The 23,221-nt window shown below is 34.4% G+C and overlaps 1 protein-coding gene across 2 annotated transcripts in view; it reads left to right on the top strand.

Annotated features, from left to right (window-relative positions):
* The first annotated feature begins 487 nt into the window (after positions 1-487).
* The window catches only part of MYBL1 (MYB proto-oncogene like 1), a 32,622-nt gene continuing 9,888 nt past the window's right edge, over positions 488-23,221 (top strand). Inside the window, exons 1-10 of one of the 2 annotated variants that reach the window (XM_019726342.2) lie at positions 488-901; positions 9,138-9,243; positions 9,573-9,644; positions 11,643-11,735; positions 13,139-13,359; positions 14,811-14,985; positions 17,698-17,769; positions 18,337-18,441; positions 21,001-21,234; positions 22,364-22,732. In XM_019726342.2, coding sequence (XP_019581901.2) covers positions 882-901; positions 9,138-9,243; positions 9,573-9,644; positions 11,643-11,735; positions 13,139-13,359; positions 14,811-14,985; positions 17,698-17,769; positions 18,337-18,441; positions 21,001-21,234; positions 22,364-22,732 — 1,467 coding nt within the window. In that variant the 5' untranslated portion in view covers positions 488-881. The remainder of the gene's footprint in view (positions 902-9,137; positions 9,244-9,572; positions 9,645-11,642; positions 11,736-13,138; positions 13,360-14,810; positions 14,986-17,697; positions 17,770-18,336; positions 18,442-21,000; positions 21,235-22,363; positions 22,733-23,221) is intronic. The other variant, XM_019726351.2, reaches the window with a different exon arrangement.

Consider the following 23,221-nt stretch of genomic DNA (forward strand, 5'->3'; position numbering starts at 1 on the left):
CTCGGAAGACTGCGTAGTGTGGCGGGATACACCCGAGGAGCGAGGCGCTGTGGCCCAGAAAAGGTTGCAGGGCCGCCCCCCGACGAGCCCCTCCAGGCTCGTGGAGACATGGCCCGCGCAGCCCGGGAAGTTTGGGATCTGGTCGCCGCTTCCGGACCCGCCTCTCCGCGAGCGCTGGAACTCGTTTTCCCAGCAGACCCCGCGTGGCCTCGGCATCCTGCCCCCTCGCGCTGCGCCGCTCGGCGCGCGATGGGGCCTGTCACTGCGAGCCCCGCGAGCCCCACCTGCGGGCCCAGCCCCTGCCTCCCGGCTCCTTCCCCGACTCCCGCGAGTTCCAGTCCAGGCTTCCAGCTCCCCAGCCCCGCCCTCAGTCGCGCGCGCTCTCCCGGCCCCGCCCTTGTCCCCCGCGTGCGGCTGCCACAGCCAATGAGGTTGGGGGCCGCGTGCGCAGATTCAAACGGCGGCTCTTGAGTGAGGCTAGGCGCGAGATTCGGCGGTGCGGACAAAACCCTGCAGGAGTCTGCGAGCCCTGCAGAGCTGCTCGCAGCGGGGAGCGGGCGGGGGTCGGCGCCCGCAGCTACGAGGCTTAGAGGCGGCGGGAGGGGCCGGCAGAGGGCCGGAGCGCGCCTGCTGACATGTTGGGAGCATCCTGGACCCGACCCGGCCGGGGCTAGGAGCGGCGCTGCGGACCGGGGGCGGGTCGCGGTCCGCCCCTCTGTCCTTCAGTCCTCCCCTGCTGGGGACTAGTATTCCGCACTCGGTCTCCTCGGAGCGGGAGCGAGGAAAGCGGCGGGAGGGTCGGGGAAAAGGAGCATTCGTCTGAGGCTGCAGGAGGCTGAACTGCGTCCCCGCACAGCCCGCGCCTATGCGGTACTTGAAGGATGGCGAAGAGGTCGCGCAGGTGGGTGACATCCCTTTCGCCCAGGCCTGTCGGCACAGTCTCGGCTCAGATTCGCGTTGCCGTTCCTGCTGCTTCCCCACCAGGCCTTCCCCGGCCGGGGCAGAGGTTTTTTTCTTTCCCGCTGCTCTCCAGCCGCCTTGGCCCAGCTGGCCGGAGAGCGGCCGTGACGTGTGCAGAGTTGGGGACCAGTGTGTTTAAGACGCAGAAAGTGAGTAACAGATGCCCAGGTTGCTCCTTCGAGTTGATTCTCCCCATAATCTCGCACAGCCACTTCTTGGTGGGAGTTTCTTGCCCGGTGACTCTGTGCGCTTTTGGGAATACGCTACGCGGAGAAAAGTGAGAATGTTCTGCCTGGGTGACTTGAAAATGGTGTTCAGAGGGACTCACTTTTTATGAATTACTGTATCAGTAAAAATAGGAACCTGGTGATAAACCTGGGCAGAGACCCCTCTGCCGTTATTGCTGCCTGAAAGGTATTGGAAAATCTGCTGAGGAACAGCTGAGGGGACCTTGTCGATGTTTTCTGTAATCGCCATACTCATTTTCTCGGCTTTATGTATATATTTTAAATATTTTCTATTGGAAAGATGTCACATTGTTACTACCAGTAGCTTGATTTTCAAATAAAACAATGTGTTTATATTTGGAGTGTTGGCGTTTGGCTTTGACTGTAGCTAAGTAAGTTGCCCAGAGGTAGGGCACATTTTTTTGTTGGAAAACTTGCTACTGTGTTTCCCCGAAAATAAGACCTAGCCATACAATCAGCTCTAATGTGTCTTTTGGAGCAAAAATTAATATAAGACCCGGTCTTATTTTACTATATAATATAAGACGGGTCTTATATAGCGTGATATAAGACCCGATATAAGACCCGATCTTATATTAATTTTTGCTCCAAAAGATGCATTAGAGCAGATTGTCCGGCTAGGTCTTATTTTCGGGGAAACACAATAGGATGAATTTATGCATCTGATTTTTATCTATGTCATTATAGTAGCTACTCCTAAATTGTGTGTAGTAATCACTTAGAAAACAAAAAACTAGGGTGTCTTTTGATTGTGTTATTAATAAACCTGAAAAGATGTTTGGCACAATTTCCAAATGGTTTTATTTCCAGATCCACAGACTCAAAGTCTTAACTTTGTATTTCTTAAGTTGAAATTTAATATCAGGATTGATTAATTGAGGATTTCTGTTAAAAATTGGCAATAATACACAAAAATTGGCAACAAATGCACTTTGCTCATTTATCAAGCATCTGCTATGTGTAAGATGTTTTTGCAGAACGCATAAAATGTAATTAAGTCCCTGTTAGCTTGTTATTTTGTAGCAACGACAGTATAGGTCATACTCTTGAAATGGAATAAATGGACATGCACACACATATAAACCATATATCGAGGACAGGGGTTTCAACCTTGGCACTATTGATATTTTGGATCAGATAATTCTTTGTATTGGGGGGCTGTCCTGTGCTTTGCAGGATGTTTAGTAGTATCCCTGGCCTCTACACAATAGATACCAGTAACACCCGCCTTCCCCTAGTTGTGACAATCAAAAATGTCTCCAGACATTACCAAATATGTGTTGGGGACACGGGGGTGGGGGTGGGGCGCAAAATCACCCAGGTGAGAATCACTGCTCCAGAATGTCAAGGATCAGTTAACCTCTTAAACTTCAGAAAAGATAGATATTTAAAGCTCCTGTAATTATAATTACTGAGGTACAGCTTTAGGCCTTTTCTTTTGAATATACAAAATTTTAGACATAAAATAACTTTATTAAGCAAGGTGATAAGTGCCTATAACGTGTGGCATTATCTACTTAGCAGTACTGATGTTAATCTTATTTGAAATAGTTTCTTAGCTAATGCTGTCATCAGCATTTAGTTGTGGTTAGGCATGGATGCTTGAATGGCAGAACCCAGCTTTCTCCAGTTGGTTTTCTGTTTGGTTCATAATTTGTATGTGTTTCATAATAATAGAATAAGAAAGAAGAAATGATTTAATGATTAATTTGCCTGTATAAGTTTCCTTTTATTGACAATACTGTTAGCTTTGAGATCTAAACATTAACTGTACTGTTGACTTTCATTCCTTGTTCTCTGTATAAATTAATTGAAACACATAGAATGATTTAAAGAGTCTGGAGTCATTAAACATAGTGGAGTGAAGTTACACTCCCTATGGGAGTATTAAGATAGAGGAGATGAGAAATTATCATCTTTGAATGGTGTATTTCTTAGGGTCTTCATACTTAAATGTTTCATGTTCTAAATTGTATTTCTTATATATATAAATGACTTATTTATCTTAGAAAGTAATAGAATGTGAAATGCTTTGAAGGGAAAATCGATTCATTGGGCAAGTCTAGTCTCATTTCTTTGGCTAAGATGTTTTTGCAGAAAGCAGCATAAAATGTAACTAAGTGTCTATTAGCTTATTATTTTGTAGCAACAACAGTGTAGATCAAACTCTTGAGGTGGAATAAATGTACATGCACACACATATAAACCGGTATCTCTAGAACAGAGTTCTAGATATCTTATTATTAAATATGAAGCTAATTTATAATTGAAAGAGAAAGGAAATAATTCAGTCACTTTAAGATCACCACTAGACAACCATTTAACTGTTTGACTGAAAATTATATTTTGCTGTATCAAAGTTTTGCATAAGAGGATAGGCATAAAAAAAAAAGTAAAACAGTTACCTCAGGTGTGAAACAACTGAAGAATGTTGGCTCTTTTGATCTTTAAGATAGCTGTAGTGTCTCTGGTCTATATTTACATAAAGAAAAAGGCTCATTTAGTGTTGTGACTTTAAATAGTTTTAGATCCCACTGGGGTTTTAATGACATAATTTGCAGGCAATAGCAAAACTGGTATATCTGTTATTAACATGTATTTGATTGTTAGCATACATATGTATTAAGTAATTAATTTCAGTTTTTAAAGCCAGTTCTACCCTTAAAAGTAAACTTTAAAAAATGTCATTTAGAAGCCAAAAGGCCTATTTCAGTAGTAACAGATTCAGGTATTTATACTTGAGATGACCTATCTGTGACTATATTAAACTGAAAAGATAAAAGCCAGCTCTTGAATTAGAAGATGATTTTCGGTGGAAATGTGTGTGCAGGAAGCAATTTTACTATGTTGTCTCCAGCAAAGTGAATGTTATGGGTGCAAGAATACTGAAATATGAGAACTGATATTTTAACTCATCTTTGTCATTAACCAGCAATATTGTTTTGGGAAAGCAAGTAAACTCTGTATCCCAGTTTTTCATCTGTTACTATAAAGGGTTTGTATTTTATGGTCTGTAAGGTAACTTCTAATTTAATATCTATCCTATTTTGAACCCTTTTGTAATAAGCTTTTCTCATTTAAAAATGGAGGAAAGTAGAAATGTTCTTGTTTATATATAGCTAGGTAAAACTCTCTTCAGTATTTATTTTAGTATTGCTATTAATAATGTTCAAATGAAGTCAAATTTGTCTTACTCTAGTATGCTAGTTTGCAATCCAGATTTGGAAATGAAATATTCATGTGTGCAGTACATCGTATTAACCACTGGGTGGCCTGATTTCACTATATTAAATTAACCTGGTAAATTTTCATACCTTGAATTTGATTAGACTTTTTAAAAAATGCAAAATCCTGTCAAGATAATATAATAAAGATGTATTTGTTGATGATGAAAATTTCAGACTTAATGCAGTTTGTGATTTAAAATGTGATTAAGTTGAAGTTATTTTATTAGAGCAAATTTTATAAAACCACTGATTTTTCCTCAATTTCAAACCAGTAGTTTTTTTTTCAAATAAAAATAAATTTTTAAAATTCTCAAAGTCTGCCTCATTTTACTCTTTTTAGGTGGTATAGTTGGCCTCTTTTAAAATTCAACTTCTTCTGAGTGTTTTATCTTAATATTGTCAAGTGTGACTAGTTTGTGTATTATTTCATAGGCAAAAGATGACTGTCACATCCTATTAGCCTACACCGCAGTGTGAAATTACTCTTAACCATTTTCCTTGCTGAATGAATCATAGTATTTTTTTGTGTGTGTGTGCGTGTGTTGCATTTTGCTGTTTCATAATCAACCCTAATCACTTTGTTCATTCATAATCTACAAACCCTTTCCATTCAACTATAGTACTTAGGTAATATATTAACAGTAACAGCATAAATATTTTCTTTGACTTAAATAAACCTGACAGAATGATTCTGGAAACCAAGTCCTGGATGGAGATTCAGAGACCAAATTCCCCTTCTATTTTTGCTTTGTGACTGTAGAAAGAATTCCATCTGTTTTTGCTGTTTTCTGGATTAATCACCTTAGGCTAGAAATGGGTTATTTACCTACAGAGTAGGAAGTTGATTTTATTTATTATGTATTACCAGCATTGATTGTTACAATACAAAAATGCTAAAAGATGATATAAAAAGCAGAAAAAGTGAGCAGATTATTAAGCAGTGAGACCTTTTTTACTATTAAATGGTGAAAAGTGGAGTGAATATTGATGAGGTTTCTTACTGGGTTTTATCCTTTCCCTTTTTGGGGGCAAATTGTAGGCCTTCTCAAGGATCTTTCTGTTGAAGTTAGTGCTGTTGATAAGTTTCTAGGATTTTTTTCTATCACACTTATTTAAAAGTCACCTCATCCTTTCAACAATCACTTAAAATAACGCAGAAATAACTTAATGCTAAAACTAAGAAGTAGCTAGGTAGATAGACTCTAGGAAAGTCCCCGTGGCAGAGAGATGATTCTAAGAATTCTACTTTAATCCTCCCTCACACTCACCCACTCAAAAAACCCAGCTTCCTGAACACTGAGCTGTTTAACTCTGCCTGAAATTGATGACCATACTGATGCAAAACAGAATGAAACCTCATATAGAAATAGAAATTTCTCACAGATCAGCTATGTGGTTACAAAATAAGGGAGAATTTTAACGTTAAAATGAACACGCTTTCAGGAAAATTACTCCTTGGAAACTAGTCTTTTGACCCAAGTAATGTTTTTGGACTCATATTCTTAAAATAGTTTGTAAGAACCTTAAGGTGAATTTCGTACAGATTAGCTTTGATGTAGATATTTTGTGAATACTCAAGATTTATATGGGCAAGTCCCCAAATTAAAAATTGTTTTAATCTACAAATAACCTAATTTTTAAAGCAGTTTCAAAATGCTGTTGTGGAAGCTTTTGGGATCTGAGGGGAGGAAGGAGAGGGAAACCTGTGAAAAGCACAACAGAGGGCTGTTTGGGATGGCAGGAAGTGGTAAACTTGCTAGAGACAGTTCTAGGAAAGGTTAGGCAACATTAGTAGACGCTCCAAAGAACCCTTTCTGTACTGAATACTTTTTTAAATGTTATTTCAGCAGGTTCGGCTTCTTATATTTTTCCACTTGGAGGTGCATTTGGATTTTGAAAGTCCTTTTTAACAAATGGGAATGAATGCCTTTCACCTCCTAAGAGTCATTTTTCATTTGTTAAAAAAATGTTTTCTTATATTCACTTGAGATCTGCCGTGTTGAGGGAGGTAAAGTTTAGACTGGGTTGAAAGGGAGTGAGGGAATTTTGGAATACAGAGCACTTGGAGGAGGTGAAAGAGTAAAGATCATTAATTGTACACATACATATTTGAATGGCAGGTGCTGTGCTTGGTGTGGACAGGTGAACATATCAGACATACTCTGCACTCCTGAGCTTACGCTTTGGTGGGGAAGGTTGGCAACTGTGCCGAGCATAGAGAAGGAAGGGTAGATGCCATGTGTACATACAAACTGGACAGAACGTTTCAGTGTATGGTGTTTAATCTGATTTGTAACCGCCTTAGAAATGTATGAAGTCATTGGTTCCAGAACCATCTCCAGGTTAAATAATATTGGCTAGTCAGGTAATATTTCTAATAGCCAAAGATGGCTGCAAACAGCAAGTATTTTCTTTAATTAAACCTGTGTTTTTATTTTTGGCATAGTTTAACAAAACAAGCATTTATGTAATTAGAAGTGGCAGATTATTGTTACAAATAGACATTGGCTTTTGGGAGAGAGCATTTGAATATTAAAGTGCATTGAACTAAAGTTGGATAAATATCATAGGTAGTGGAATAGAGGATCGTGGTGTCTTGCTTCGGTCAGATGATGAATTTTGGTCCTATGGCATTGACAAATCAAGGGAAATGAAGTTCCTGCAAAAGATTTGTAGACAGTATCTATTAAATCTAGGCCTTCATTTTTCTAAGATTGAAACTATATGTAGATATTAGGAGCTACCTATATGTTATAAAGTGTATTACAGTAAGGTTAAACAAATCATCGAACTTTTGCTATTTGAAATCAGAATGAATTTTGGAAAAGAGTTGAATCTAGAAAAGCAAAAATAATTTTGAATATTGTTAGGCAATCAGCCTATGCAAAAATAATGATGTTGAGCCACCTCTCTGTGCCACATGCTACTTACACGTGTGCCCAGTTTCCTTCTAGATCTGCTCTGTCCAATAGGACAGAGCCACTATCCACATGTGGCTGTTGAGCTTTTGAAACGTGGCCAGTCTGAATTGCGATGTACTGTATAAAAGATTTTGAAGACTTTAATAAGAAAAAAGGAATGTGAAGTATTCCATGATTATGTTGGAATGATAATTTTTTATATATTGGGTTAAATAATATTAATTATTAAAATTAATTTCACCTATTTCTATTTTTTTAAAACCTGGCTACTAGGGAATTACATATGTGGCTTGCATTACATTTCTTTGGACAGTGCTGTTATATATATATATCCACCTGTATATTTCTCAAGTGTCTTGAAATCAGCTAGTCTAAAACTGCTTACTCTCCCCATCCCGTTCTCCCTCCCAAAGTTGTTTCTCCTACTCTATTCCTTACCTCAGTGAATAGCTCTCTGTGTGCTTCCAAAACTGGAAATTTGGGAGTCATCCTTGACTCCTCCTTCTCCTATGTCTCTCATACCCATCCGTTGTAAAATCTTGTTTCTACCTCTTTAATGTTTCTCAGTTTCATGTGCTTCTTTTCATTGCCACTATTATTACCTTAGTCAGTTTGTTCTTTTATGGTTTCTTGATTTTTGTCACATTTAGATCTCTTTTATTCAATAATATAAAAATAGAATTCTACCCTATTTTCTTATAGTACTATTATAATTTCATTTTTAAAAAACTAAAATATTTGCGTCATCTGAATTTTGTAATTTTAAAGTAGGACTTGAACTTTATTTTTTTTAAATAGCTACTCAGTGTCTTACCATTTATTGAAAAGTCCATCTTTACCCCACTGATTTGGTATGTTACTGTTATAATTTACCAAATTCCCATATGAGTTTTTTTTTTTCTTCTGAGTATTCTATTCTGTTCCATTGATCTATGAATCTGTTCATATGCCAGTGCCATTCTGTTTTATTTATTGTTTCTCTACAGTATACTTTGCTATTAATTTAGGGAGAATGGACATCCCTAATATTTTTTTCCTTTCTAAGAATGTGGTCTGGATGTTTTTCCATATGTTCAAGTCTTCTGTGTCTCAAACTTGTTTTATTGTTTACTGTACCTTGATCTTGTACATTCAAGTTATTTCTACATATTTTATCTTTTTGTTGTTGGTGGTATTATTAATGGATCATTTTTTTCATTGTGTCTTTTAATTAGCTGTGTTTTGTATTTTATCATTACCATTGTCAGGTCCTAATAATTCCTTACTTGGGTTATTATAAAAGATTACCAATTTGTCTTCCTCCCTCCATTTCTCCACACTCCTGCCAGTGACTTATCTGAAACACAAGATATTTATCTTTGACTCCCTTAAAATCTTTTAACTCTTTAGGATAAAGGTAAAAAAGAATAAAGGTCAAACCCCTTAGTATGATGTAAAGATTATCACTTGGACCATGGTGGCAATCCACCCTCATCTCTCCGGTATCAGTAAGAACTATAGCTCTTCTCCGTTGTGTCGTGTTTCCCCAAAACTAAGACTGAGCCTTGTATTAATTTTTGCTCCAAAAGATGCATTAGGGGTTATATTCAGGGATGTCATCCTGAAAAATCATGCTAGGGCTTACTTTCCGGTTAGGGCTTATTTTCGGGGAAATACGGTATGTCTCTTAAATTCTTTTATACTGTGAATAATCTGATTGGATATGTGTCTTTTAATCTGAGTGGTTTCTTCAGTCATGCAAATTTAAATAAAGTTCTTGATTTCACAATTGTTTTTTTTAGTGAGGATGAGGATGATGACCTTCAGTATGCTGATCATGATTATGAAGTACCACAGCAAAAAGGATTGAAGAAGCTCTGGAACAGAGTAAAGTGGACAAGAGACGAGGTGATTATCTGATAAGGTTTACTGATTTCATCCTTGTATTTATTCATAATATTATAGATCTGAAAAATATTTAAAAGCAAAACATGAGAAAAGTTTTCCATCAACTAATTTGCACATTATTTTTCTTCAACCAGACACATGAATAGTGCATTGATGTTGAGACTGACAGAAAAAGTATAGTAAATGGGAGAACTTGTGTTACAATGGCTTCAGGCCTGCTAACAATGGCCACCGGATAACGCCATGAAAGAACTGGAGAGTTATCTATATTCAGGGACAGAGGAACAGGGTGGGGGAAAGCTTTCTAATATTCAAACCTGTTTTACTAGGATGATAAGTTAAAGAAGTTGGTTGAACAACATGGAACTGATGATTGGACTCTAATTGCTAGTCATCTTCAAGTAAGTAAAACATTATATTTCTGTATATAATGGGTGATTTAAATCAATGGGTTAAATTTGCTGTTTTTAAAAGAATATGTCTACATTATTTTAGATTTAGGTTTCTTTTCTAAAAACATCTCTTCTGGTCCTCCTATAGTTGCCAATGGCTTCGAAAGCCTGATGTTCTAGTAATTAGTTTATCCAGGGCCCTAAAGATTACTAATCTAAAATAAGAATGATAATTAAGTTTGAGTAGGGCTTTATAAATATTTGCTGATAAATGCTAAAACATTTTGAAAGAAGTTGAATACATTGAAATATTCGATAGCTAATAAGAAAAGGTGTTGTTGAAAAGTTTGTCATAAAATGCTTACATTTTAAAGTGTTAACAGATTTTTTTTTTAAAATTATACTTACTGTTCACCATACTAGTATTCACAGACTATTCATTAGCATGTATTAGGTTGGTGCAAAAGTACTTGCGGTTTTTTGCAATTATTTTTAACCTTTTAAACCACAATTACTTTTGCGGTTACCAACCTAATAATTTTATAATTTACAAGGTATTTTCACATGTACTTTTATTTGTTCCTTACTATACTGTAGGTAGTAAGACAAAATATTCATATTTGAATTTCTGTATTTACTACCTTGGGTTTCAGAAACCATGTTGCCTGTGTTCTTTCTATATTGTTTTAATGCCTTTTAACATGACCTGAAAATTGAGACCAAATCATGGAAAGAGCATAAGTTTTGGAGTCAGTCTGAATTATGTTTGAATGTCTTAGAAAAATTTCAGCCTCTTTGGCCTTTGGCTTTTTCATCAATAATAATACTCGTTTTTGTAGTAATTTTGTGAGAATTAGAAATAACATATAGGATGTTTGGCATAGTTCCTGACATTTTGCAGATGTTCAATAAATGGAAGCTAAATTAGGACAGTTGTTTACATTAGCTTTATCAGTTTAACTTCAACTGTATAACAGCAAATGAAGTGAACAGAGAAATGCTACAAGAACATAACAGGATCGACCTGATTATTTTGAAGTGATAGCCTCAAAATGGATCAGCATTGATGTACAGAAGCCATAAATGAAGACACTCAGTTTGAATAAAAATAATTTGAAGTCCACTAGGCACAAAGACAGAGCTATTGGTAAACAAAGTATTTGTATCTATCCCTTTATATACTTCTAAATTATTTGTAATCCTATATATGAACTAATATCTTTGTAAACAATGAATCACTAATGAAAAGTTAGTTATTGGTTATCATCATCACTGTAATCCATAGGTGTTACTAGGTCATGGATTGACTAAATAAAGTAAGACTGCATTTATTAATCATTTGTGGAGTTTGAGATGTTTCTACATAAGGTTTTCTTATCCTGGTAAATTCATGTTTCTTTTTAAGCTTCAATAGTTAAATAATTTAAGTGCTAAATAATGCATACCCTCTATACATATAGATACGTTTTTGTTTTTTCTTGATAACTTGGGAGTCATCATGTGTAACCATCCTTTAAATACCATGCACTAGTTTAGTAATGCCTTTAGGGTTTTTTTTTAATTGTGTAGAGTTATTACTTCTGTACTGTATGAATCCAGACTGCTGTGCTACTTGAGTTCTTTTATCTGCTTTGTATAGTTTTCTGTTTACTCCCTTTTATTTCTCAACCTTATAGACGTTTTTTATGGGCAGTATTTGTGTCATAGCTTTTCTGCTTGCTGTTTTATAAGGCATAGTATAGAGACAAATACTTTGATTTCAAATATGTCTTGTTTTTATTTGTACTCTGATCCCAGCCAATGACCTTAGTAAAAAAACAAACAAACAGACAAAAAACACAAAGAATTGGGACACAGGCATGTAAAGTAAATATGACATATTTAAGGAATGCTGTTGAATGTATTGTTCTTGAAGACTTCATTCTTAAGGTTGTGAGACATAAGTGTGGGTTGACTTGCTTTCTGGAAGACAGTTGTTCAATAACAAAATCATCTAAATTCTTTCAGAATCGTTCTGACTTTCAGTGCCAGCATCGATGGCAGAAAGTTTTAAATCCAGAATTGATAAAGGGTCCCTGGACTAAAGAAGAAGATCAGAGGGTAACATGTTCATTTTTTTTTTCCACTGTGTAGGTGGATTAGCTTATTTTTCTTCCTAGTACATTGTTTTGACCTTTAAATGACTTTGATTTTGTTCTCTGGGTGCTGCTTGCATAATAATTAAAAGTTAAGTGTCTTGAAATGTAGTTTTTAATGAATTAAGTGTCTTGAAATGTAGTTTTTAGTGAATTTATGTATATATTAAAAACTATATATAGCCTTTTCTGTCTGAGAGTTTGGTTTGCAAAAGGAAAAAAATACTGTCAGCTTAGTCACCTTGTTTAGACTTTAGGCTCACAACATTTAGCGTATAGTTTCTGAAAACTGAGTAAACATTTTAAAAACAGAATTTAATTTTTATTTTATCTGTTAACACTATATGTGAGGAAGTCATTCTTAACTTTCCCTGTTGACCTATAATAAGCCCCCAAATAAGGTAGATATCAGAGCATTATGTTTCCAAAGGGTTGGATGATTTAAAAAGCAAGATAATTCTTTGTATTATAAAAGAATGGGAGAGTTTCAGTCCTCCACTTGGAATTGCCCTTTCGTTCATGTCCTTTATGGCATAAAACTTGTTAATGTAGTTGGGGAATTAGAGTATTCTTATTGCCACTCAAAAAAAAATTACTTCATTAAGCTCAGCACTGATCTGATTTACTTGATGGCTAATGCTAAGTTTTAAAATGTGTGACTTATGTCTTTTTAGTTTGAGAAAGGAAAAAATGAAAAGATAACTGTAGATTCTTCCTGCTTGATTTATTTGGCTTTCAGCTGAAGCTTTTTTTTTTAAGATGTAAGAATAAAAAATACATAAATCTTACCATTTTTACTGTTATTTTAAATTCATTTTGTATGAAAACAATTTAATTTACAAGTCACTTTAATTAGCACCTTGCAAATTTTAGATAAGTTTGGGATCAATTTTTGAACTTGGCAAATACTGAAGTAGTATTTATTGGTAAAATTGTTTTTTTAAGTTGTAGTTGTGGCTTGCATTTAATGCATTTTTTAAAAAGTAGTATTCTTTTTTTTAAGTTTAATTTGATTATTAGTTTCAGGTGTCAAAAATAGTATTCTTGAGTTATGTTTTTTTTCCCAATTAAAGTTTATTGGGTGACAATTGTTAGTAAAGTTACATAGATTTCAGTTGTACAATTCTGTATTACATCATCTATAAATGACATTGTGTGTTCACCACCCAGAGTCAGTTCTCCTTCCATCATCATATATTTGATCCCCTTTACCCTCATCTACTACCCTCCTCCCCCTTTACCCGCTGGTAACCACTAAACTATTGTCTGTGTCTATGAGTTTTTGTTTCTCATTTGTTTGTCTTGTTGAGTTATGTTTTAACATCTGTCAAGGTGATGTTTTTTAAACTTTGTTTTTCTGTTTCTTAGGTTATTGAATTAGTTCAGAAATATGGGCCAAAAAGATGGTCTTTAATTGCAAAACATTTGAAAGGAAGAATAGGCAAGCAGTGTAGAGAAAGATGGCATAATCATCTGAATCCCGAGGTAAAGAAATCTTCCTGGACAGAAGAGGAGGACAGGATCATTTATGAAGCACATAAGCGGTTGGGAAATCGTTGGGCAGAAATTGCCAAACTACTTCCTGGAAGGTGCTTATATAAATGTATATACATTTTTCTGTACTTAAACTTGATCTTTATTACATTAGTGTTAAATATATTTGCAAGTACCCCATGACTTTTATTTTATTTATAATTAAATTTTAAACTATAATACAAGCAACCCTTTGGAACTATTTGTTAATATATTCTGTGGTAAGGGATATAATTACTTTTTTAATGAAATATTTCATAGCAATAATTTGCGCAATAAAATGATAGTCCTTTGGATTATGAAAGTTTACTACGTTCCCAAAATTATGTTTACATATCAATGCCAGTCAGGCAGACCGTCTTTGTACAAACTCTGTTGGGGAAATGGAATCTGTATCGAACAGAGAATAACAAATACACGGGCTGAAATAAACTGCTATAAAAGCGTACTAGAGAAAATTCAATTCTTAATTAATTATGGTGTGATTCAAATCATGGGAGTAGTGCATATATTTGTGTGGCTAAAATACAGAATTACTTTCGGGCAGGGATGTGCTATGTACACTATACGTTGCACTGGTTCAAATCTGTATCTCAGAAGATATGCATTTGTTTTTTATATTAATCCCTATCTGTATAGTACTTAATAGTTTGTAAAATGCTTTTACATATATTCTTAATTAATCTTCATATACTGTGACATATGCAGAGCAAACATTGCTGTCTTCATAGATAAGGAACTTCTGATGTTTTAAATCTCATACATCTTTTTACTGTCCATAGAACCTAGCTTAGTGCCTTAACATAAATCAGGCTCTCAGTAAATGTTTGTATATTTTATAGAGGATGGAATTTACACTACAAGTAGCTGTAGGTTGAAGATTTACACTTATCTAAAGGGAACTTAGGTGAAAAGGGGGCGGTGAACTCTTTCTTTCATAGGTATTTTGTTCTAAGAAGTACAGAAGAATACTGAGATTCTGTAATTTGTGGTTTGCTTTTCATGACCATGTTGTTCCTGGCTCAAAGGTCTTTGTCCTTGCTATGCCCTTAATGCTCTTTTTTTTCCTTCTGTTCTTGTATTATCTGGCTCATTCTTGTCATTCAGATCTTAGCTTCACTGTCACCTCACATCGTCCTTCCTGGACCACTTAATCACCTAGTTACTCGTGTTTCTTATCCTGCTTTAATGATCTACATCACACTGATATTTTTCTTATTATATATATTTTTTTGTTTTTCTATTCTTCCCTCCTTCCCTGCTGCCACACTTCCCATGAGAATGTAAGTTCCCTGAGAGAGGGAATTTCTTTGTCTTATTCTCTACTATGTCTCCAGTGCTTAGAACTGGGCCTGACATATAGACATATGGTTTATATTTTTTAATTAAAAAAGTATCTAATTTCACCAGATGTAAACTTTCTTTGAAGTACTTTGTACATTTTATACAGTATTCAAATTTGTGGAATCCTCTTTTTCTTTTAAAAATACACACTTTCATTTTGTAGGACTGATAATTCTATAAAAAACCATTGGAATTCTACTATGCGAAGAAAAGTGGAACAGGAGGGCTACTTACAAGATGGAATTAAATCAGAACGATCTTCAGCTAAACTTCAACACAAACCTTGTGCGACAATGGACCATTTGCAAACCCAGAATCAGTTTTACATTCCTGTTCAGGCACATATTTTTAATACCTTTATTATTTAAAAAATTTCTTTAGTTGCGGTGTGGGAAGGTGTTTGGTTTCTTAATAGGACAAATACAACATGTATTAAGGGGAGTAGACATTTGAATTTCCAAGCTGAAAAAATATTCCATAACTAGCTGTTAAACAATTAGTGGCGGTTTAATCTCTATTTGTTTTGATTGATAGATATTTTGGGAACAAACTTCTTAAAATGTTTCTTTTACATGTAATTTTTACATTATCTGGTAAAATTTCCTAATATTATCATTCTTTGAATCTTCATTTATGATTCAAAGCCAGTGGTCATCTGTGCTTTAACATCTATTGTAGTTTTTCAAAAATTTTGTGTAATTATAGTATTCCATATATCTAAGATGTAAGTGTATATAAAATGGTTTAAAGGGGAAAATAGTAAAATAAAGGAGAAAATAGTAAAATATCATTCAAGCCATAGTTTTGAAGAGTGTGGTAAATAATTGGTTCTTTGATGGCATTTAACTTTGCTTTTCCTCTGCTAACCAACCAGTTGAGGGATTTCAGTCTTCATTTAGAAAGGTTCATTGGAGTAGAGATTACCCACGTTCATAATGGGGCAAGCTCTAGTTTCCTTACAGTGCATTTTCCTACCTGTAAGAAATTAGTTTAGGAGTTTTCATAAGGTTTGTTTACATTTCCCTGTCTAGCTATCTGTCATACCATTTTTTCATGTTGAGCAATTCTTGTTCTTGTCACATACAATGTGAAGAGTAAGTCAGGACTCCATAGTATCTACCAAAACACAAAATTTGGCTAGTGTTAAAAATCTGTGCTTAGTATTTTTTTTTTCCATTAAATGGACGTTTTTTAAGACATAATTTTAAAAGAACCACTTACAGTAATGACATCTTAATTTACAAATAGGAAAAACATGTGAAGAAGACATTATACTTATCTGCTGATACTCAGTATCTTAAGGTTTTTGGTGTATGTTTCTTTACATTTTTCTTTAGAGTCCTAGATTTCAGCAGCATAAACTGAAACATTCTGCTTCTATCTTAGAAAGGTTACCATTTAAATTTATCTCTTTAACTCATAGAAAGATAATTTTAAAAATTATTTGGGGACAAAGAAGTGAGTGTTTAACAATCTCAATCAAAATATATTGAAAAGATAAAGATAGTTCTTGTACTTTAAGAATTGTTTACCTTTTAATATTCTTGAAAGATGTATATATTCATGGTTCAATTCATTTAAACTACTAAAAAGATAATTTTGACTTGAAAGAAAAAAAATGGATTGGTGTGAAATACTGTCACAGATTTTCATGAAAAATTTGAGAAAGATAATGTTTTTAATCCATTAGAGTTACCAAGTTGAGTGATAACTGACGCTAGTCAAGTATTCTGAAAATTAAGTTCTATGTTAGAAGTATAATTATACTGCATTAGATAGTGATTCAGATAGGCCATTTTGGAAAATAATATCGTATCATATTTATCTTTTTTAGTTTTTAATAATACCTTCTCATTTCTTTCCATCATTACACACTAAATTTGTATGCAACTTCAAAATCCTTATTACAGATGCTTTAGAAAAGGAACAGAATAATTCTTAGTCTAGTAACTTAATTCAGAGTATTGAAAGGTACATGAGTGATTCTGATTGTTTTTCTAAGTCAAGTAACAGAAGAAGCTTCTTATTTTCCTATCTTTCTACCCAACAAATTGCCATGGGGTGGTAGTAGGAGTAGCAGATATGATGTTGAAAAATTTGCTTTAGTCTCCATCTTTGTGAGTGCTTCATATGGACTAACCCCTTCCTCTGAAAGATAGGAAGACAATTACTTTGTCTTCTCCAGGAGACAGAGCAATTCTAATAGCAGACTTAAAAAAATATTTGGTGGATATTGTAGTCAATAGATAGAGTGATTGGCTGATAAATCTAGGCCAAGTAATTCTCATATTTCATTTAGAAGAAGATAGGTCTTTCCTAAGTGTTATATGACTTTTAATCAGTAGATTCAAAGATCAGAGATGTACCGTATTTTGCCGTGTATAATGCGCACTTTTTTGCCCAAATTGGTGAAGGAAAAATAAGGATGCGCATTATACGTGGGTAGTACAAATTCTGTATCTATATAAATGTTTTTAATTCTTTTATTTATGCTTATGAGTTAAAAGTGTAACTCTAGAAATCAATAACCATATCTGTATGCAAAATAATACCCTGGAATACAATCATCGGTTTTGTTGAACTTACGATGAGCTGGCAACAAGGAAGAGTTCTTGGCCTTCTATGATGCGTAAATATCGTAAATTTGTACATAAAATTTCTTGTATCTTGTATTTGTTCTTGTGTTTTGTAATTGTTTGTTACATAAAATTTCTTGTACCATACTATGTTAAAAAATAAATGCTAAAATTCTTTTATAATACAAAAAACAAGTACCTAAATGTAAACAAATAAAAATTAAAATGAAAGATTTTTTTTCCCCTGAAAGTTTGGGCCAAAAAACGTGGGTGCGCGTTACACACGGGAGCGCATTATACACAGCAAAATATGGCATTTATTAAACTATTGTAGATATGAATATTCAAAGTTAAAAGAAATACTTCTGAGCTTTTAATGTTGATATTTAATCAAGAGTTTTTGTGCTTTGCCTCAGATTTTAAATATTTGTATAGTGTTATATATATGATATTAATGATTGACTTACTTTTTAGATCCCGGGCTATCAGTATGTGTCACCTGAAGGCAATTGTGTAGAGCATGTTCAGACTTCTGCCTTTATTCAGGTAACTTTGTACTTATAATAAAACAAAAGAAACACTTTCAAACATATTTTTGAAAGTCTAATAGTGCCTGTTTCCTCACCTATAAAACTAGGACAAAAACAATACTATTGTCCTATTTACTTTGAGAATTATAACATTAAAGGAGAAAATTTGTTAAGTGGGTTTGAGAAACATACTACAAATGCAAGGTGATTGACAACACCAGTAAGGCAGTTCTTTTCATTCTTCCAACGTAAAACATGAAGTTTGTGAATGGACATATTTTTGTAAATTGGATAGAAAATATGTATTAAGATTCAATTAATTAAAACATACTCCAGACATAAATTTTTAAATTGATATAGATGATGCAATACAAGTTTTTTAATGCATTTAAATTTTCCACATATTTTCATTAAAAATATTTACCAGCACCTCTTTAGACACCAGAAGGATTGTGAGATTTAGTAGTATTAGCATTATTAGAGAAAATATATTTTATGTTGTGTAGAAGAAAATAAAAATTAGAACACTAAGCATAATAAAGCAATTATGTAAGTAGCCTGTTTTTTATTTAACTTATTTTAGCAACCCTTTGTTGATGAAGATCCTGATAAGGAAAAAAAAATTAAGGAACTTGAGATGCTTCTTATGTCAGCTGAGAATGAAGTTAGAAGAAAGCGAGTTCCATCGGTAAGAAATAAGGTTAAATGTTTAAAGTTTACTGTAAGAATCCTTTATATGCTTTTCTAGTTTTCATCAGCATTGACTTTCATATTGCAACAAGTGGAAAGCATATTCAGTATGACCAGATTTTAATAAGAACTACAAAGGGTCTTTCAAATTAGTAACTTTGCAGTTGCCTGATTTTGATAAGTATCTCTGAGTATCTTTTACAGTGTTCTGTATTAAGATGCTTCTTGAGTCATAAATGTCACGCAGACTTAAGATGTAATTTTTGATATATGTTTGTGAAAATGATGTGTGGGTTTGATTAGGCTTTGGTTTTATACACTCCATGTAATGATGGCTTTAATAGAAAAGAATTAAGCTTGACAAATAATTTAAAAGATGTGTAGTGATTTATGTGCTCCAAATTACTTTTATTGTGTCTTTGAATTTTTTTCCTTATTTAGTATATTTAGTAAATTGGAAAAATTGGGAAAAAGGAACATTTAGATTTTATTCTCGCTAAAGAAATTTTGATATGGATGCTGGGTTTTGGATACCAGGTGTGAAAACTATTGTCTGAGATTTGGTTGATGAGAATAACTAGGAATATTTAATTAGGATAAAGGGTAATCATTCTACCTAAGTTAAATAGGCTATGCTAGATGGATTAAAAGGGAAAAAAAAGCTTATACTAAATGACAGTTTTAAAAGTTTAATATCCTGACACTTTTACATTTTGGAAAGGGTTTTTCTTGGTTTGGGGATGAATGAAGGGACATTTAGAGAGACTGGGAACTAATACAAAATTACTAAATAGAATAACTTGAGATCTTGAAATAGTATTATGAGGCAACTGGTGATATCTTTATACTGTTCAGAGAGTATTAATAAATATGATGTTTGTTAATTATAATAAAGATATACACCATCGGAAAAGTAGTTTTTGTTTTGAAGCTGCAAAAAACGATGGGAAAATAGGAAGACGTGAAGTGTACTTACCTCTGTACTTTGTCAAGTAGGTGGTTTATCATTAGGGATTCAGATTCGGGTGTGTGTGTGTGTGGTTACAACCCTCTGGTTTTTCCAGTGATCTCCCTTTTTGCATCTTTTTCCTACCTACAAACTCAATCGAAATGCTTATGGTTTGAAAACTTTCTCCAGGAAGTGATTGTAAACTCTGTTAGAGAAATAATATTGCTTTAATTTCTTTTATTTTTAGGAAACTTTAAAACAGGTGGAACTTATTTTGTCACAGTGTTGAAAACTTGTTTTTTCACCTTACTTAACTTGGAACGTATGGTTTTGTTATTGTGACTAACACAGTCTAGCAATTTTCATTTCTAATAGTAATAGGTACCATTTATTGAGTACTTCCTATGGACTGGGGCAATGTGCTCTCTAGAATGCAGTAGTTACTAGCCACATTTAATTTTAAATAAAATTTAAAAATTCAGCTCTTCAGTTGCACTAGCCTCATTTTGGTTGCTCATGTGGTTAGTGGCTTCTATACTGAGCAGCTTCAGATGTAGAACATTTTTATCACCTCAGAAAGTTCTGTTGGACAGTGCAATGACATGTAGCAGTACATATTGTTTCTTTTTTCCCCAGTGAAAGGAAAAAGAAAAGAAGTTTTCTTTTCCTTGTGATAAGAACTCTTAGGATCTACTCTTTAACAACTTTCAAATTATGTATTGTTTCTTAGTCATGACTCTTCAAGGCCTCTTTTCTTGTTTTTTTATTATGAGACACTAGGAAACTAGGCTCAAAAGATAAGTAAATTGCCAAGTGTACATCTCTACAGAGAGAAAGAGAGATGGCACAGTCCCTGACGTCAAAGCATTTGCTCTGCAATGGGAACAGAGACAAGAAGCGGGATACAGTGTGATAACATCAGCCACAGAGCATTATGGGAGCACATAGGAGATGTGCCTAATTGAGACTGAGGTAGTCAGGGAAGGGTTCCTGGAAGAAATTCTGGTTGAGCTCAGTCTTGAAAGACAGGCAATGATTATATATTAGCCAAGTAGATGAGCTAGGTCATTATTATAAATGGAACAGCTAAAAGTGTATAGTCAGATGGAAGTATTTTCCAGTATTCAAATGTATCTTAAATGGGGAGTAGGAGTTTTCCCTGGTCGTTAGGTTGGGGAGCACTCTTGATAAAGGCAACAGCAGTATGTGCAGAAACACTCAGGGTAAAAGACTAACTGATCAGGGAATTGCAAGTCCTATAGTTGGGTGGGTATTCCCTGGGAGGAGGAAGTGTTGGGCCATGAAGTTTGAAAGGGAGAGGCCAGATTCTAGGAATTTAGACTTTATGTTGAATATACACGCTTGTTTCATCTCACTATAATTTTATAAATTTAAAAACAAATTTAGTTCGAATAAAGAAATATAGACAAGATAATGAAGTTTAATTAAAATATTTTTATATCAATTTTGAGGAAAGACTATATTAGCTACTATATTTTTAGCTGAAATGTTGTAAAGTATGTTCTAGAAAAAGCTCTTACTTACAATCCAAATTTATGCTTACGTTAGAAATGACAAATAGTATTGAAATTTCTCTTGTACTTTTAGCAGCCTGGAAGCTTTTCTAATTGGTCTGGTAATTTCCTCATGGATGATAGCATGGCTAATACTCTAAATAGCCTCGAGGAACACACGAATGAATTTTACAGTATGGATGAAAATCAAACTGTGTCTGCTCAGCAGAATTCTCCCACAAAGTTCCTGGCCGTAGAGGCAAATGCTGTGCTGTCCTCTCTACAGACCATCCCAGAATTTGCAGAGACTCTTGAACTTATTGAATCTGTAAGTGTGAAACAGTGAGATTATCAAAAGCTCAATTTTAGAGACATGGTTTCATGTTCAGAGACTCAATGGTCACTGACCAGTTTTATGTTAAGCATTACTTTGTATGTTATATTTAATTTTGTTTTGATATTTTTCAGTGACTTCTGGAATAAATATATATATATATATATATATATATATATATATATATATGTATATATATATATGTATACATATATATATAAATATTTCTCAAGTATGTACCTTGTATAGAATTGTTAAAAATTAAAAATTTAACAGTTCACTTTTTTGTTGTACAAGTTGTACAAATATATTAGAAATAGATGGAAACTAGAGAATACTGAAATGAAGAAAATTAAAATCTTCTATAAACCAGTTAGTGATTTGAGGTATTTCCCTTTCAGACTGTGTTCTATGCATGTAAAACACACATATTCATCTATTTTTAAAGCCAGATATATACTTATGTGTTATGTTTGTGGATTTTTTTCTCTTATTATATCATGAGCATGTTCTTTTTTAACTATTTCTTAAACTTGAATTTTAATGGCTTCATAGTATTCTATCATATGAGTGTAACGAAATTTATTTACCCAGTATACCATTATTATTGGATATTTAGGTGGTGTTCAGTTTATCAGTATTACAAGTTGCAGAACGTATTATGTAAAGCTTTGTGCAAAATCATGATTATGTCCTTCAGTTAAATTGAATTTCTGGATCAAAGTACATGACCATGTTGAAGATGTTCCATATGCATTACCAAATGATTATGTAGAATTTGATAGTATTTTCCTGATGTGAAATAGAGTGGGAAGTTTTATGATAAATTTTATTCTTCGATAATAACTTAAAATAATTTGTTCCTTTTATTTAAAATACTTTGACAGTAAGCTTCAGCTACTGAATTAGATGAAATATTATTTGGGGATGTTCCAAACTGGAGTTGTAGTAAAACCACAATGTGTTCCTGTCAAGTGGTCTTGCTTAAAAAATAATGAACAAGGAAAGCCTATTTCTACTGATAAAAATGAGTAGTTAATTAACTGTGGAAGTCATCATCCTATGTTCAAGGTCAGAGTTAACTACCCTGTAGCACTCACTTTAAGAATTGAATCTTTTGCAGGATCCTGTAGCATGGAGTGATGTTACCAGTTTTGATCTTTCTGATGCTGCTGCTTCTCCTGTCAAGTCCACTCCAGTTAAACTAATGCGAATTCAACACAACGAAGGAGCCATGGAATGTCAATTTAATGTCAGTCTTGTACTTGAAGGGAAAAAAAATGGTTGTAATGGTGCAGACAGTGAGGCTGTTCCTTTAGCATCCCCGAGTGTGGCCAAGTTTAGCACCCCACCAACCATTCTCAGAAAGAAGAAAAGAATGCGAGCGGGTCAGTCCCCAGGCAGTGAACTCAGCGTCGGCGCATTCAGTGATGGCGGCAACACAGCACTAAAGCACACGCCGGTGAAAACACTACCGTTTTCTCCTTCACAGGTAGTAGTGTTGTTTCATTTATGTTTCCAAATGTTGATGAACTAGATTAAATTACATCTTTAATATCCTTACTAGCAGTTTGTTGCTTTGATATTATATAAAAATGGGTAATGTATTTAAATGTATGCATGAGCATGCTAAGCTCTGATAAATCAGAAGATATCTCACAAAGCGTAGTTCTTACATTATAGTGTCTTACAATTTCTAAAGCTAAAAGAAATGTTTTGGATATGCAGTTTCTTTTTAATTGGACTCATCAGGAAATAGGCCCAGAAAGGTAAAATGATTTGCCCAAAGTTATCTAATTACAGAGCTCAGACTGATACCCACTTTCCTAGCAGATAGCAGGTATATATCCATAGACAACTGCTCACTGTAAAGATTTCACGTATCAGATGATTTTGGGGGATGTCAGGAACTACCTGCTTTTTCCGATAGTTATGTCCTAGGCAGCAAATATTTCAATTAGGGCAAACGGGACCTCTGAAT

This window comes from Rhinolophus sinicus, linkage group LG14, assembly GCF_036562045.2.
Source record: "Rhinolophus sinicus isolate RSC01 linkage group LG14, ASM3656204v1, whole genome shotgun sequence".
NCBI classification, from domain to species: domain Eukaryota; kingdom Metazoa; phylum Chordata; class Mammalia; order Chiroptera; family Rhinolophidae; genus Rhinolophus; species Rhinolophus sinicus.